The 13,729-nt window shown below is 40.5% G+C and overlaps 1 protein-coding gene across 1 annotated transcript in view; it reads left to right on the top strand.

Moving 5' to 3' along the window:
• The window catches only part of KIF19 (kinesin family member 19), a 64,470-nt gene that overhangs the window by 29,742 nt on the left and 20,999 nt on the right, over window positions 1–13,729 (top strand). Inside the window, exon 7 of the mRNA XM_077253396.1 lies at window positions 44–238. Within this exon, the coding sequence (XP_077109511.1) occupies window positions 44–238 (195 nt within the window). The remainder of the gene's footprint in view (window positions 1–43; window positions 239–13,729) is intronic.

The raw sequence follows: 13,729 nt of genomic DNA, 5'->3' as shown, positions 1-13,729 counted from the left end.
GTGCCCCTTTCACAATGATATACTGATATATGGCCACTTATAGATCATGCAGCTGCTAATGAAAGGAAACAAGCAGAGGACCCAGGAGCCCACGGCGGCCAATAAGACGTCTTCCCGCTCTCACGCCATCCTCCAGGTCACAGTACGGCAGAAGAGCCGTGTCAAGAACATCACACAGGAAGTCCGCGTGGGACGACTTTTCATGATAGACCTGGCTGGGTCAGAACGGGCCTCCCAGGTAATTCATGTAACCCAAGATTACGGTATTAATCTCAAACCAGTATAATAAAATCATAAACAGTCATACTTATGGTAGAATAAAGTCCAATAGGGAGCAAAAACCCAACCAGATGTCTTCTAATCACATAGTTGTCCTGGATGGACAAAAGGCTTTAGAGAATTTGTTCCATGTTCTTTGAGGCTTTTAATGAACGTGCCCTTTTATTTGTAACCTGACACCTTGCTGAGGACAAAGCCGCTCCAGCTCAGTGTAATCCGCATCCTGGAGATGTGATTTATGCTGATAAACAGCGCCACCTGCTGGGTCTAGCTGGTATTTCTTTCAGTTGTGTGAGTGTATTAGTAATAATATACCGCCACACCGTGCGCAGAATGCAGGGCCAGACAGTAACTGAAATTCATTCCTGGAATTTGTAAGAAACAGACCCACTTCGTGTTCTCCAAATAGTCTAACTACATGACATTCTGCATGCACAGAAAATATTAACAATCGCTGTGTGCACACAAAAGTGCAGTCCTCCTGTGTGAATAGGCCGTATAGGACGCTGACTAACTGTATCTACTGTAGCTGATCGGTGGTGATTTCCATGTTATAACAACGCAGGGAGCCTACAGCTGCAGCGCGCGTCGTCATACACTAAGCCGGGCACATGTATTGACAGTCAGGTCGCATTCAGACGTCAGTGTAGGCTGTCAAAATGGTGAAACATCCTCTTTAACCCGTTCACGACTATTGACGTATTATCCATACGTCCAGGTCAGTAAATACTAAGGACCTCAGGTCCTATCGTTGCAGCCCTATCGATGCCATGGTGACCCGATGTCGTCATAACAACATCCGAGTCACCAGGCTCTAGCAAGTTAGTTAGATTAAGCGCAGTGCACGATCTAACTAACTTTTGTCGGCAGCACTAACAGCTTATAAAGCAATTCAATGCTTTATAACTGCCATAGTGGGACCAAGTAAAAAAGTGAAGAAAAAAAAAAAGGTTTGGTATCACCATGTCCAGAACGACCCGCCCTATAAAAATGTCACACTAGTTAACCCCTTCTGCAAACAAAAAGAGGCAAAAAACTGTACCGCTGAACAAAAAGTATAACACGGGTCTACAAAAAATATTTTTTGTAATCATCGCAGATGACTTTGTACTTTTGTGAATCATCTTTTTGTCCTGATTTCAAAAATGGAGATAGTTTTTCTGTAGCACGTATAGTTTCCATGAAGCAGCATCATTATTATAAGGTATAGGAAATATACTGGCGACATTAAGAAAACAGTAATCTACATATCAGAAAAAAATGTTTCACCTTACAAAACTGTTTTTATTGAACCAAAATAATTTTACATGTAAAATAGAAACCAAAATATGAGCAGAAATTAAAAATGCTTGAAATTAGACTGTCGTTGATACGATTTTTCAGGATTGCCCCTATATAACATCCAACAGTAATCTGCCATCAGTGAGTCATTCCAAAAACCCTAGTAGCGGTGGTCCATTACTTTAATGTCCTGATGAAACTGCTCACCTTGTTCATCACTTACATCCCCAAGATTTTGAGGGAAGAAATCTAAATGTGAATGCAAAAAGTGCATTTTCAGAGACATGCGACATCCAAGACACTGGTATGCATTTAGCAGTTCCTCAACACCTTCAACATATTCTGGAGATTTTTTTTCCTAAGAAGTTTTCACAGATCCACTTGAAGCTTTTCCAAGATCTCAACTCCTTTTCATTTAGAGTCCCTTCAAACACATCATCTCTCATAAGCTCTCTGATCTGAGGACCAACAAATACCCTTCCTTCAGTTTTGCTTGTGAAATGCTGGAGAATTTCTGTGAAATGTACTGGAACCCTTGTGAATTTGTCTTTGCCATGGCTTTCACAAAGTTTTTAATGAATCCCAACATTTTTATGTAGTGGAGGAAGAAAGATTTTTGTTGGAGCAACTAAAGGAATATGCTGAACATTGTCTGTACCTGGAGCATAGATGTTTCTCTGTCCCGAATCAGGACCAACATAATGCTCTACTGTATTTCTGCTGTCCCATAAACACAAGAAGTAACAATATTTTGTGAAACCTCCTTGCATTCAAATTAGCAGATCAATCATTTTCAAGTGTCCACAGATATTCCATTGGTGATGCTTATATTGTATAGCATTCAAAACAACTGGCAGATTTTCATAACTTTCCTTTAGATGACATGAGTGAGCAATAGGGATTGATGGTTTCATATTTCCATTGTGAAGCAACACTGCTTTCAAACTTCTCTGGGATGAGTCAATAAACAATCACCAATCTGCAACAAAATACTCTTGATTCAGTTCTTCAAAGAGGTCATTCACATTGTTACAGTACACCATTGGTCCATCAACTGTGAAAAATTGTGTTAAAATTGTGTGAGATCATCATGAAGAAGATTCTTCTGTTCAACCTAGATGCAAAAAGTTCAGCTTTATCTTTTGACAATGAAAGGTCTCTGATGAGATCATTTAATTCATGTTGAATAAAGCGTTCTGGCTGCTCGGCTGCTCCAACAGGTACATACTCATCTTGACTTGAGGTCTCCATGTCTTCGCCAGTAGCTTCAGCTCCATAGTCTTCATATTCTACTTCATTTTCATCCAATACAGACAATGGTGGTACAGGAACTTGCAAGGTACATCTTCGGAGAAAAACCTAAACAACCAATCTATGGACTACCAGAGAAGCACCACGCAAGTAATAGATTAAAAAATGCCTTTATTTAATATTAGTGGCAAGATTAAAAATAATTGGTCACACTTCCATGTGTAAATAGCAAAGGTGCAACGTGCAAAGAGGTATTTGAGCAATTATGGGTATATACCTGCACGTCCCGTAATCGCGCACCCTGAATACCCATAATTGCTCAAATCCCTCTTTGCACGTTGCACCTTTGCTATTTACACTTGGAAGTGTGACCAATTGTTATGGCAATTTCCTCCATTGCACAATGCACTTTGTAGGATACACAATATATTGTATTTGATTTTTATATATTTATTCACATTATTCACATAATTTGAGTGCACAGTCTTTTACTATGGCTTATATATATCCACATTAGTTCCCTTTTTCTATGGGGGGATTTGGTTATATATAAATTGGGTCTGCCATTACCATCTGTCTTTTGAAGCAATCATAAGTGTTGTTTTTAGTCCTGTTACGCACACAGATGTTTGTTTTTTAATCTTGCCACTAATATTAAAGGCATTTTTTAATCTATTACTTGCGTGGTGCTTCTCTGGTAGTCCATAGATTGATTGTTTGGGTGTGTTTGGTGGTATCCACTCTTCTTCACAGAGCACCGTGATTTTTGTATTCATATTTCATATCATATATATTTTATTGGCAGTGATTTTTGGTGTGTCTGTGTTTTAACAAGGTACCATCTTGTGGAACTGGCCTAATCACAGATTCAAGTTTAGGGTAATTAATCGTATGTTTGTTCTTTGTAGAAAAGCCCTTCAGTTTGACAAAACAAAAGTAGCAGTCATCACTATGATTTTTGGGTTCTCTCCAAATCATGGGAACAGCAAATGGCATAGCCACTTTCCTCATATTCAACCAGTCACGAAGACCATTTGAACAACTTGAGCATATCCCATGAGGGGCCCAGTTTTTGTCTTGATCACCAAGTGTTCACTTAAAGTACATCTGTTACATCTTTTTAACATCATGAGTGACTGAACGTACTTGGCCTTTTGGCGTTAAAGAACCACACACATTGCAGAATCTGTTCGGATGATTGATACACTGTCAGGGCATTTTTCTCCTTTAAATCAGATCAAACAGTAGCATAAGTTCAGTTCAATGGTGGTGACAAACTAAAAAAAAAAAAAATGCGATGAGCCGACTGACTATATGTAGATATTTCCCCAGAGATGACAGAGGCAGCCTGTTTAGAACTGATTTTACTGGAGGTAATCTGGTAGATAATTATATACAGTTGTAAGGTAAACGGGTCAGCCTATTCCTTACAGATGAACATTTGCAGACAGGCAGTTTCTCAGTGTAATATTGGCTGCTTTCAGGTTCTCTCTCTGGAGACTCTCACTCAGTTACACCTCAGTGGCTGAGCTGTTTTCTTCCCTCTGAGGCGACTTGCCCTCCCAGAAATGCAGTGAAAATCCTCTCACAATGGCGGCTGTCCGCTGCCTTCCCTTCTATCTCCCTGTGGCAGGGCTCAGATCCCTGTAGAGGCCCGTCTCCTGTCAGAGTCTCACATACCAGTCCTTGCTGCCATCACCATCCTTTTCTGACTGACTCAAAGCTTACTGACTCATAATAGTTAGCTCCTCCCTATAACATGTGACTTTCAGACAAGCAGTCATTGTTTGACTGCACTGTCAATACTCCTTCCCATAAAACTCACTAAAACCTTTACTGATGTTGTCCCTGTAAGAAAATTCACAATTAAGTAAGACAAGCAAAGAAATGGGGATAACATAGGAAAAACCACATACATTGAAAATGCAGAAATAACGTAATAATAAAAATACTTCTATCTCAGCAACTTTATGTGATAGAGCAAAACTAAGCATATTTTTTAAATCAGCACATCAAACTCCATAAAACCGACATATTACCTTTGCTGATGATTTTTTTGTGTTGACCAGTGTAATAAAACGCGCTCAAAAAGATGAATATAAATGAAAAAAGGTATTTCTAAAAAAGTCATCTTGTCCTGCAAAAAACAGAGCTGCATGGTGGCTTATCAGCCGAAAAATAAAAACGTTACAGCTCTCAGAATAAAGTACCAAAAAAAGTTTTTCCATAAAATTGTTTTTATCCTGTAAAAGTGCCAAATAATAAAAAAAAGATATAAATTGGGTATTGTAATCATACTGACCCGAAGAATAAAGCTGCATTATCAGTTTTATCACACGTGGAATGACATAAAAAAATAAATAAATAAGTTCTGAATCGCTGTTTTTTGCTCATTCTGCCTCCCAAAAATCAGAATAGAAAGCGATCAAAAATGTAATGTGCCCGAAAATGGTACCACAAAAATGTCAACTCATCTCGCAAAAAAACAAGCCATCTGTGGGCCAAAATATGGAAAAATTATAGCTCTCAAAATATGGTGATGCAAAAACTAATTTTTGCAAAACAAACCTTTTTAAGTGTGGGACAGCAGCCAAACCTAAAAAAGATATAAATCCAATATCGCTGTAATCGCAATGACCCAAAGAATAAAGTTGTCGAATCACATATACCACATGAGGAATGGCGTAAAAAATAAATAAAACCAATTCTTCACATGCTGTTGATTTTTTCATTCTGCCTCTCAAAGATCGCAGTAAGGCACGGCGCACACTTATCCTGCGCTGAGCGCTTACACCAGGCTTTCCATGTAAATCTCTGAAATACGCAATTCAGACAGAACCTCTGGCGGAAGATTCCCTATAATGAGGCAGATAGATTCAGTGTGGATGCCGTCTGACTTGTGATTAGGCGGTGTCTGTCTTTTTAGGCATGCATAAAAGTGTTTTGGGCACTTGTGAAAAGAACAGAGGCCAGACTGAGTCCAGAGTAACTCTGCTGCCTCATTATAGTGAATGGATCATTCGGGGATTTCATCTGAATCACATCACTCAAAGATTTAGATGTAAACCCCAATGTAAGTACTCAGCATAGAACACAGGATAATCGTGATCAAAAATGTTATGTAAAATGTTCCCAATAAAAGCTTCAACTCAATTCACAAAAAAAGCAAGTCCCCACTCAGGTCTGTCATCTACCACGTTACTGGTAGCAAATTCTCTACTATTAAATCCAAATGTCCCTTCTGTGCGATGAGTGTCCGCTTAATTTACTTTACCATGTACGGTTCACTACAACGTACTGGGGATTACAATGTACTGGTCACTACAACGTGCTGGTGACTACTACGTACTGGTCACTACAACGGCAGTTTGCAATTTTCACTCAGCAATATCAACTGGAAAACAACCATGGAGTAAAAATCTTCACTACATCTGTAGATAAATTCCCAAAGGGGTATAATTTCCAAAATGGGGTCACTTGAGGGGGAAATCTGGTCTTCTAGCACTTAGGGGCTCTGTATATGGAGTCTTCAAACTATTGTAGGAAAATCTGCTCTCCAGGAGTCAAATAGCGCTCCATCCCTCTCGAGTCATGCCGTGCGTCTAAGCAGTGCTGTACAGCCACATATTTAAACATTCAGCAGGAAATGCGGGACAAATTTTGGTGCCATTTTTACCAAAATCTCCAGCTAAAACACAATTTTGGTGGTAAAAATGTAATTATTTTTTCTTTACTGCCCAATGGTATAAAATTCTGTGATGCACATGTGGTATCAATATGATCACTGCACCCCTAGATGAATTCAATGGGGAGTGTAGTTGGTAAAATGAGAAAACTTATGAGGGGTTTCTGCTGTTCTGGCAACTCAAGGGCTCTGCCAATATGACATGGCACTCTCAAACCATTCCAGCAAAATCTGAACTCAAATATGGCACATCTTCCCTTCTGAGCTTTTCACTGTGCTTCAAAAGTTGTTTTTGACCACATATGGAGTATTTGTGTACTCAGGAGATATTGCACAACAAATTTTGGGATCCATTTTCTCCTGCTATCCTTGTGAAAATTAAAAAAAAATGGTGCTAAAACATTTTTATGGGGAACATTTTTTTTTTCATTTTCGCAGATCAACGTTGTAAAATTCTGGGAAACATCAAGGTGCTTACCGCAGATCTAGACAAATTCCTTAAAGGGTCTAGTTTCCAAAATGGGGTTACTTGTGGGGGAGTTCTACTGTTTAGGCACATCAGGGCTCTCCAAATACAACTTGACACCTAGAGACCATTCCATCAAAGTCTTGTGTTCTAATTCGTCACTCCTTCCTTTCTGAACCCTGCCGTGTGCCCAAATGTCAGTTTTCCTCCACATATGGAGTATCGATGTACTCAGGGGAAATTGTGCAACAAGTTGGATGCCATTTTGTCCTGTTGAAAAAAAATTGGGACTAAAATAACATGATTTGTGGGAAAAAAGTGATTTTTTTATTTTTACAGCTCAACTAGGGGTTCAGTGCTCACTACACATCTATATACATTCCTGAAGTGGTCCAGTTTCCAAAATGGGGTAACTTATGGAGGGTTTTCTCTGTTTAGGCACATCAGAGGCTCTCCAAAAGCAACATGGCGTCCACTAATCTTTCCAGCCAATTTTTCGTTCAAAAAGTCAAGCCCTGTCGTGCGCCCAAACAGTATTTTCCCCCACATATGGAGTATTGATGTACAACAAATTGTATGCTGCAATTTGTCTTGATACCCTTGTGAAAATAAAAAAAATTGGGGCTAAAATAACATTTTGTGGGAAAAATGGTATTTTTTATTTTCACAGTTCAAACTCCTGTAAAGCACCTGGGGATTTAAGGTGCTCACAACACATCTAGATACATTCCTTCATTCTTCAAGTGCTCTCCAAATGTGACATGGCATCAGCTAATGATCCCAGCCAATTTTGCATTTAAAAAGTCAAACGTTGTGCTACCCCCAAACAGTGACTTTCCCCCACATATGGGGTATCTGTGTACTCAGGAGAAATTGCACAACAATTTTCTCATGTTACCTTTGTGAAAATAAAAAACTTGGGACTAAAATAACATTGTTGTGGAAAAATTTGATTTTTTTATTTTCACAGCTCCATGTTATAAATTACTGTGAAGCACCTGGGGGTTCAAGGTGCTCACCACACATCTAGATACACTCCTTGATGGGTCTAGTTTAGAAAATGGGGTCACTTCTGAGGGATTTCCACTGTTTAAGCACATCAGAGGCTCTGCAACCTCGACATGGCGCCCACTCTAGATTCCAGACAATTTTCTGTTCAAAAAGTCAAATGGCGCTCCTTCCCTTCAGAGCCCTGCCGTACGCCCAAACAGTACTTTCCCCTCACATATGAGATATCAGCATTCTCAGGCGAAATTGCTCAACAAATTTTGTGGTCCATTTATTCCTGTTACCCTTGTGAAAATAAAAACATCTGGGTCTAAAGTACAATTTTCATGGCAAAAGTTACATTTTTATTTTTTCCTTCCACAATGCAAAAATTCCTGTTAAGCACCTGAAGTGTTAATTAACTTCTTGAATGTAATTTTGCGCACCTTGAGGGGTGCAGTTTTTAGAATGGTGTAAATTTTGGGGTATTTTCTGTCATATAGGCCCCTCAAAGTCACTTCAAATGTAATGTGGTCCCTAAACAAAAACAGTTTTGTAAATCTTGTTGTAAAAATGGGAAATCACTGGTCAACTTTTAACCCTTCTAACTTCCTAGCAGAAAAAAATTATATTTCAAAAATTGTACTGTTTTGTGCGACATAACTGTCTGGTTTAAGGGCATAAAAAATAAAGATTTGAAAATTGCAAAATTTTCTACATTTTTGATTTTTCTTACAAATAAATGCAAGTCATAGCGTACAATTTTTACCACTATCACGAAAAACAATATGTGACCAAAAAATATTCCCAGAATCAATATGATCTGTTGAGGTGTTCCAGAGTTATTACCACATAAAGTGACACTGGTCAGAATTGTAAAATGTGGCATGGACTTTTCACACTGCCTTTTTTAATTAATTTGCTCTTCTTCATCACTGGAGGATAATAACCTAACAGCAATGCTGGACCCCATACCTATCAAACACTAGTGGTACCTGTTGAACCCTACAGATAGTAGCCGGATCCCGGATTTCTTGGTTTTTCGTCATTGGACCTTTTAGTGTAGTGGACAAAATAGTGAAGAATGGTGCTTTATTCTGTCCTACGTTTTTGGTCAGGGACTAAGCTTCAGTTTGATTGTATGAAAATATTTAATTGTCCGGCACATCTCCACCCTACCTAAAAGGGAACCTGACAACTAATACATTATGTCTGGGGATCGCGCAGCATGTATCAGGTATCGGATGTAAGATTTCAGTCTTCTACTTTTGACTCTGGCGCTCTGGTGTTTCAGAGAAAAACATACTCTAAACGTTTCTGGGGACTATGCTGCACGGGAGACTACTTGGGATAGTCGGGTCCACGGCAGCTTTTTCTCCTTCCCGTCCCTGGAGTGACAGGTCTCTGCGTGCATATATAGGGAAAGAACTGTCAGTCACTGGCTGCAGGCGGGGAGAAACAGCCAGAGACCCTCCTGCCAACTAGTTTTTTAATGTAAGCAGCAGCATTTCTGTCAAACATACCGTACTGAGATCATACAGCCGGTGCCTGGTACATGCTGCCCACAGATGTATATGCTGTCAGGTTCACTTTAAAAGGAGCAGTGGCCTTTGTGATTGGGCGAAGAAGGAATATAGTATATAATAAGGATTATAACTAGTGATGAGCGAATATACTCGTTACTCGAGATTTCCCAAGCACACTATGGTGTCCTCCGAGTATTTTTTTAGTGCTCAGAGTTTTAGTTTTTAGCGCCGCAGCTGAATAATTTACATCTGTTAGTCAGCATAAGTACATGTGGGGATTCCCTAGCAACCAGGCAACCCCCACATGTACTTTTGCTGGCTAACAGATGTAAATCATTCAGCTGCGGAGATGAAAACTAAATCTCCAAGCACTAAAAAATACTCGGAGGACACACGAGCGTGCTCTGGAAATCTCGAGTAACGAGTACATTCGCTCATCACTAATAATAACCTAGCCAAAAACATTTATCTGTAACAGCGTGATAAAGTGCCTCCATAACAGACAACTTCCATCCATGGATTTAATCTATCACAGTCCAACTTTTGTCATAGAATCATAGAATGTTTGAGTTGGAAGGGACCTCCAGGGTCATAGTGTACAACCCCTGCTCAATGCCGGATTCATTAAACCATCTCAGAGAGATGTCTGTCCAGCCTCTGTTTGAGGACTTCCATTGAAAGAGAACTCACCACCTCTCGTGGCAGCCTGTTCCACTCATTGATCACCCTCACTGTCAAAACGTTTTTTCTAATACTTTATCTATTCTCCTTCTACTTTTCAATTTCATTCAATTGCTTCTTGTGTTCCCATGTGCAAATGAGAATAATGATGATCCCTCTACACTGTGACAGCCCTTCAGATATTTGTAGACAGTTATTACAGTAAGTCTCCTCTTAGCCATTTTTTTGCAAGCTAAACATTCTGAGATCCTTTAACTGTTCCTCGTAGGACATACTTTGTAGTCCGCTCACCATCTTGGTAGCTCTTCTTTAAACTTTCTTCAATTTTTCAATGTATTTTTTAAAAATTGGGGCTCAGAACTGGACACAGTATTACAGATGAGGCATGACCAAGGAACCGTAGAGGGGGATAATTACTTCAGGTGATCTAGACTCTATGTTTCTCTTAATGTATCCCAGAACTGTTTTTGCTGTTGCATCACACTGTTTAGTCATGTGCAGTCTGTGTTGTGATCTATTAGTATATCCAAGTCTTTTTTACACATACTGTTGCTTAGTTATATTCCTCCCATTCTGTAAATGTAATTTTGGTTTTTGGTGCACAGATGTAGACTCTTGCATTTCTGCCTGTTAAATACCATTCTATTAGTCACTGTCCACTGTTCAAGCTTATCTACTGTAAATCCTGCTGAATCCTTTCTCTGTCTTCTCTAGTGTTAGCTGTTCCTCCTAGTTTTGCATCGTCTGCAAATTTGATTAGTTTACCTTCAGTTCCCTTATTTAGATCATTTTTAAAAATGTTAAACAACACTGGAGTACGATCACTTTGCCAGTTATTAATCCACCTAAACGTAGCCTTCAATAAAGAAGGGCTTTACACACGGTCAAGTAGCAATAAAAATGTCATAAATTGACCCCTGGACTAAGCATTTAATTGCAAAACGCGCGTTAGGTGTGGTGCAATCCCGGTTTTGTCTCCAGATAACTATAACTCTTCTTGTTTCTGGCTCATATGGAAGGCACTTGGTGGGGACACATCCCTGAACACATACATTGCTACCATTTCACCACTTCACCCTTTTCATGCTGTAAAAATCCTATAGCATCTTTGACTTTTCTTTTGATTTTGACATACCCCCAAAATCCTTTTTTACTGCTTTGGGTCTCCCTTGCAAGCCTCACTTCATTACTGGCTTTAGCTCTTCTAACGCTTGCCCTGCATTACCTGCAAACAGCATTATATTCTTCTTTAGATATGCTCCACTCTTTCCATTTAATATACATTTTTGTTTTCCTGTTTAATAAGTGTTTAAGTTCTGTGTTCATCCATCCTGGTCTCTTTAAATGCTTCCAGTTCTTCCTTCATTTCGGGATTGTTACTGATTGTGCAGTGAGAATTAAATTTAACAAAATCTCCCATCCTTCTTGGACATTTCTGTCCTTTAGAACATCTAGCCATTGGACTTTACCTACCCTCTTTTGAGTTAATTAAAATCTGCCTTTCTAAAGTCCAAACTTAAAGTCTGAGTCTTCCCTGGTCTTCCTCCTCTTATAATCCAAAATTCGTGGATTGCATGATCGCTGCTTCCTAAATTCCCAGCCACCTTTACTTCCTCAGCCATTTTGTCCCTGTTGGTAAGAATTAGGTCCAAGATGGCAGATCCTCTTTTTATCTCTTCTACCTTTTGAAAGATAAAATGTCAGCAAGAGAAGATAAGAATTATCTGGACCCATGAGTAGGGTTGAGCGACTTTTATTTTTATAGGATCGGGTCGGGTTTCACGAAACCCGACTTTCTCAACATTCGGGTCAAGTGAAATCGGCCGATCCTATAAAAAAGTCGGGGTCGGGGTCGGCCGAAACACGAAACCCAATGCAGTGCAATGGGATACTATGGTTCCCAGGGTCTGAAGGAGAGGAAACTCTCCTTCAGGCCTTGGGATCCATATTTAAGTGTAAAATAAAGAATTAAAATAAAAAATATTGATATACTCACCTCTCCGACGCAGCCTGGACATCGCCGCTGGTAACCGGCATCTTCCGTTCCTAAGAATGGCGCTTGAAAGACCTTTCGATGACGCACGGCTTGTAATTGGTCGCGGCCGCCCACGTGACCGCTCAGCGACCAATCACAAAGCCGTGACGTAATTTTCAGGTCCTAAATTCCTCATTCTAGGAATTTAGGACATGAGAATTACGTCACGGCTTTTGATTGGTCGCTGAGCGGTCACGTGGGCCACCGCGACCAATCACAAGCCGTGACGTCATCGAAAGGTCCTTCACGCGCTCATTCTTAAGAAGGAAGGCTGCCAGAAAGAAGCCGAGGGTGAGTATATTCCTATTAGGTATATACTCACCCTCGGACGCGCTCTGCTTCTTTCCGGCAGCCTTCCTTCTTAAGAATGAGCGCGTGAAGGACCTTTTGATGACGTCACGGCTTGTGATCGGTCGCGGCGGCCCACGTGACCGCTCAGCGACCAATCAAAAGCCGTGACGTAATTCTCATGTCCTAAATTCCTAGAATGAGGAATTTAGGACCTGAAAATTACGTCACGGCTTTGTGATTGGTCGCTGAGCGGTCACGTGGGCGGCCGCGACCAATCACAAGCCGTGACGTCATCGAAAAGGTCTTTCAAGCGCCATTCTTAGGAACGGAAGATGCCGGTTACCAGCGGCGATGTCCAGGCTGTGTCGGAGAGGTGAGTATATCAATATTTTTTATTTTAATTCTTTATTTTACACTTAAATGTGGATTCCGATACCGATTTCCGATATCGCAAACATATCGGAACTCGGTATCGGAATTCCGATACCAGATTCAGAAGATCGCCGACCTCATGGCCGACCCCACACAGGGGTCGGGTCGGGTTTCATGAAACCCGACTTTGCCAAAAGTCGGCGACTTCTAAAAATGGCTGACCCGTTTCGCTCAACCCTACCCATGAGGCCATGTGCACACGTTCAGTATTTTTCGCGTTTTTTTCGCTATAAAAACGTGATAAAAACGCGAAAAAAACGCTTACATATGCCTCCTATTATTTACAGTGTATTCCACATTTCTTGTGCAAATGTTGCATTTTTTCCGCGAAAAAATCGCATCACGGAAAAAAAAGCAACATGTGCATTAAATTTGCGGAATTGCGGGGATTCCGCACACCTAGGAATGCATTGATCTACTTACTTTCCGCATGTGGCTGTGCACACCATGCGGGAAGTAAGCAGATCATGTGCGGTTGGTACCCAGAGTGGAGGAGAGGAGACTCTCCTCCACGGACTAGGCACCATATAATTGGTAAAAAAAAAAAGAATTAAAATAAAAAATAGTGATATACTCACCTTCGATGGCCCCCGGAGTCTTCCCGCCTCTCAGCGGTGCATGCTGTCGCTTCCGTTCCTATAGATGGTGTGGTGAAGGACCTGTGATGACGTCGCGGTCTTGTGATTGGTCGCGAGACCGGTCATGTGACCGCTCACGTGACCGCGACGTCATCGAAGGTCCTGCACACACACACCATCTATAGGAATGGACGCCGCTGAGGAGATCGGCTGTCTGCAGGTGAGTATAACCATTTT

The sequence above is a fragment of the Ranitomeya variabilis genome, chromosome 4, assembly GCF_051348905.1.
Source record: "Ranitomeya variabilis isolate aRanVar5 chromosome 4, aRanVar5.hap1, whole genome shotgun sequence".
Lineage (NCBI taxonomy): Eukaryota > Metazoa > Chordata > Amphibia > Anura > Dendrobatidae > Ranitomeya > Ranitomeya variabilis.
Note: the sequence above shows the minus strand (reverse complement) of the source record. Positions and strands in the feature narration are given on the sequence as shown.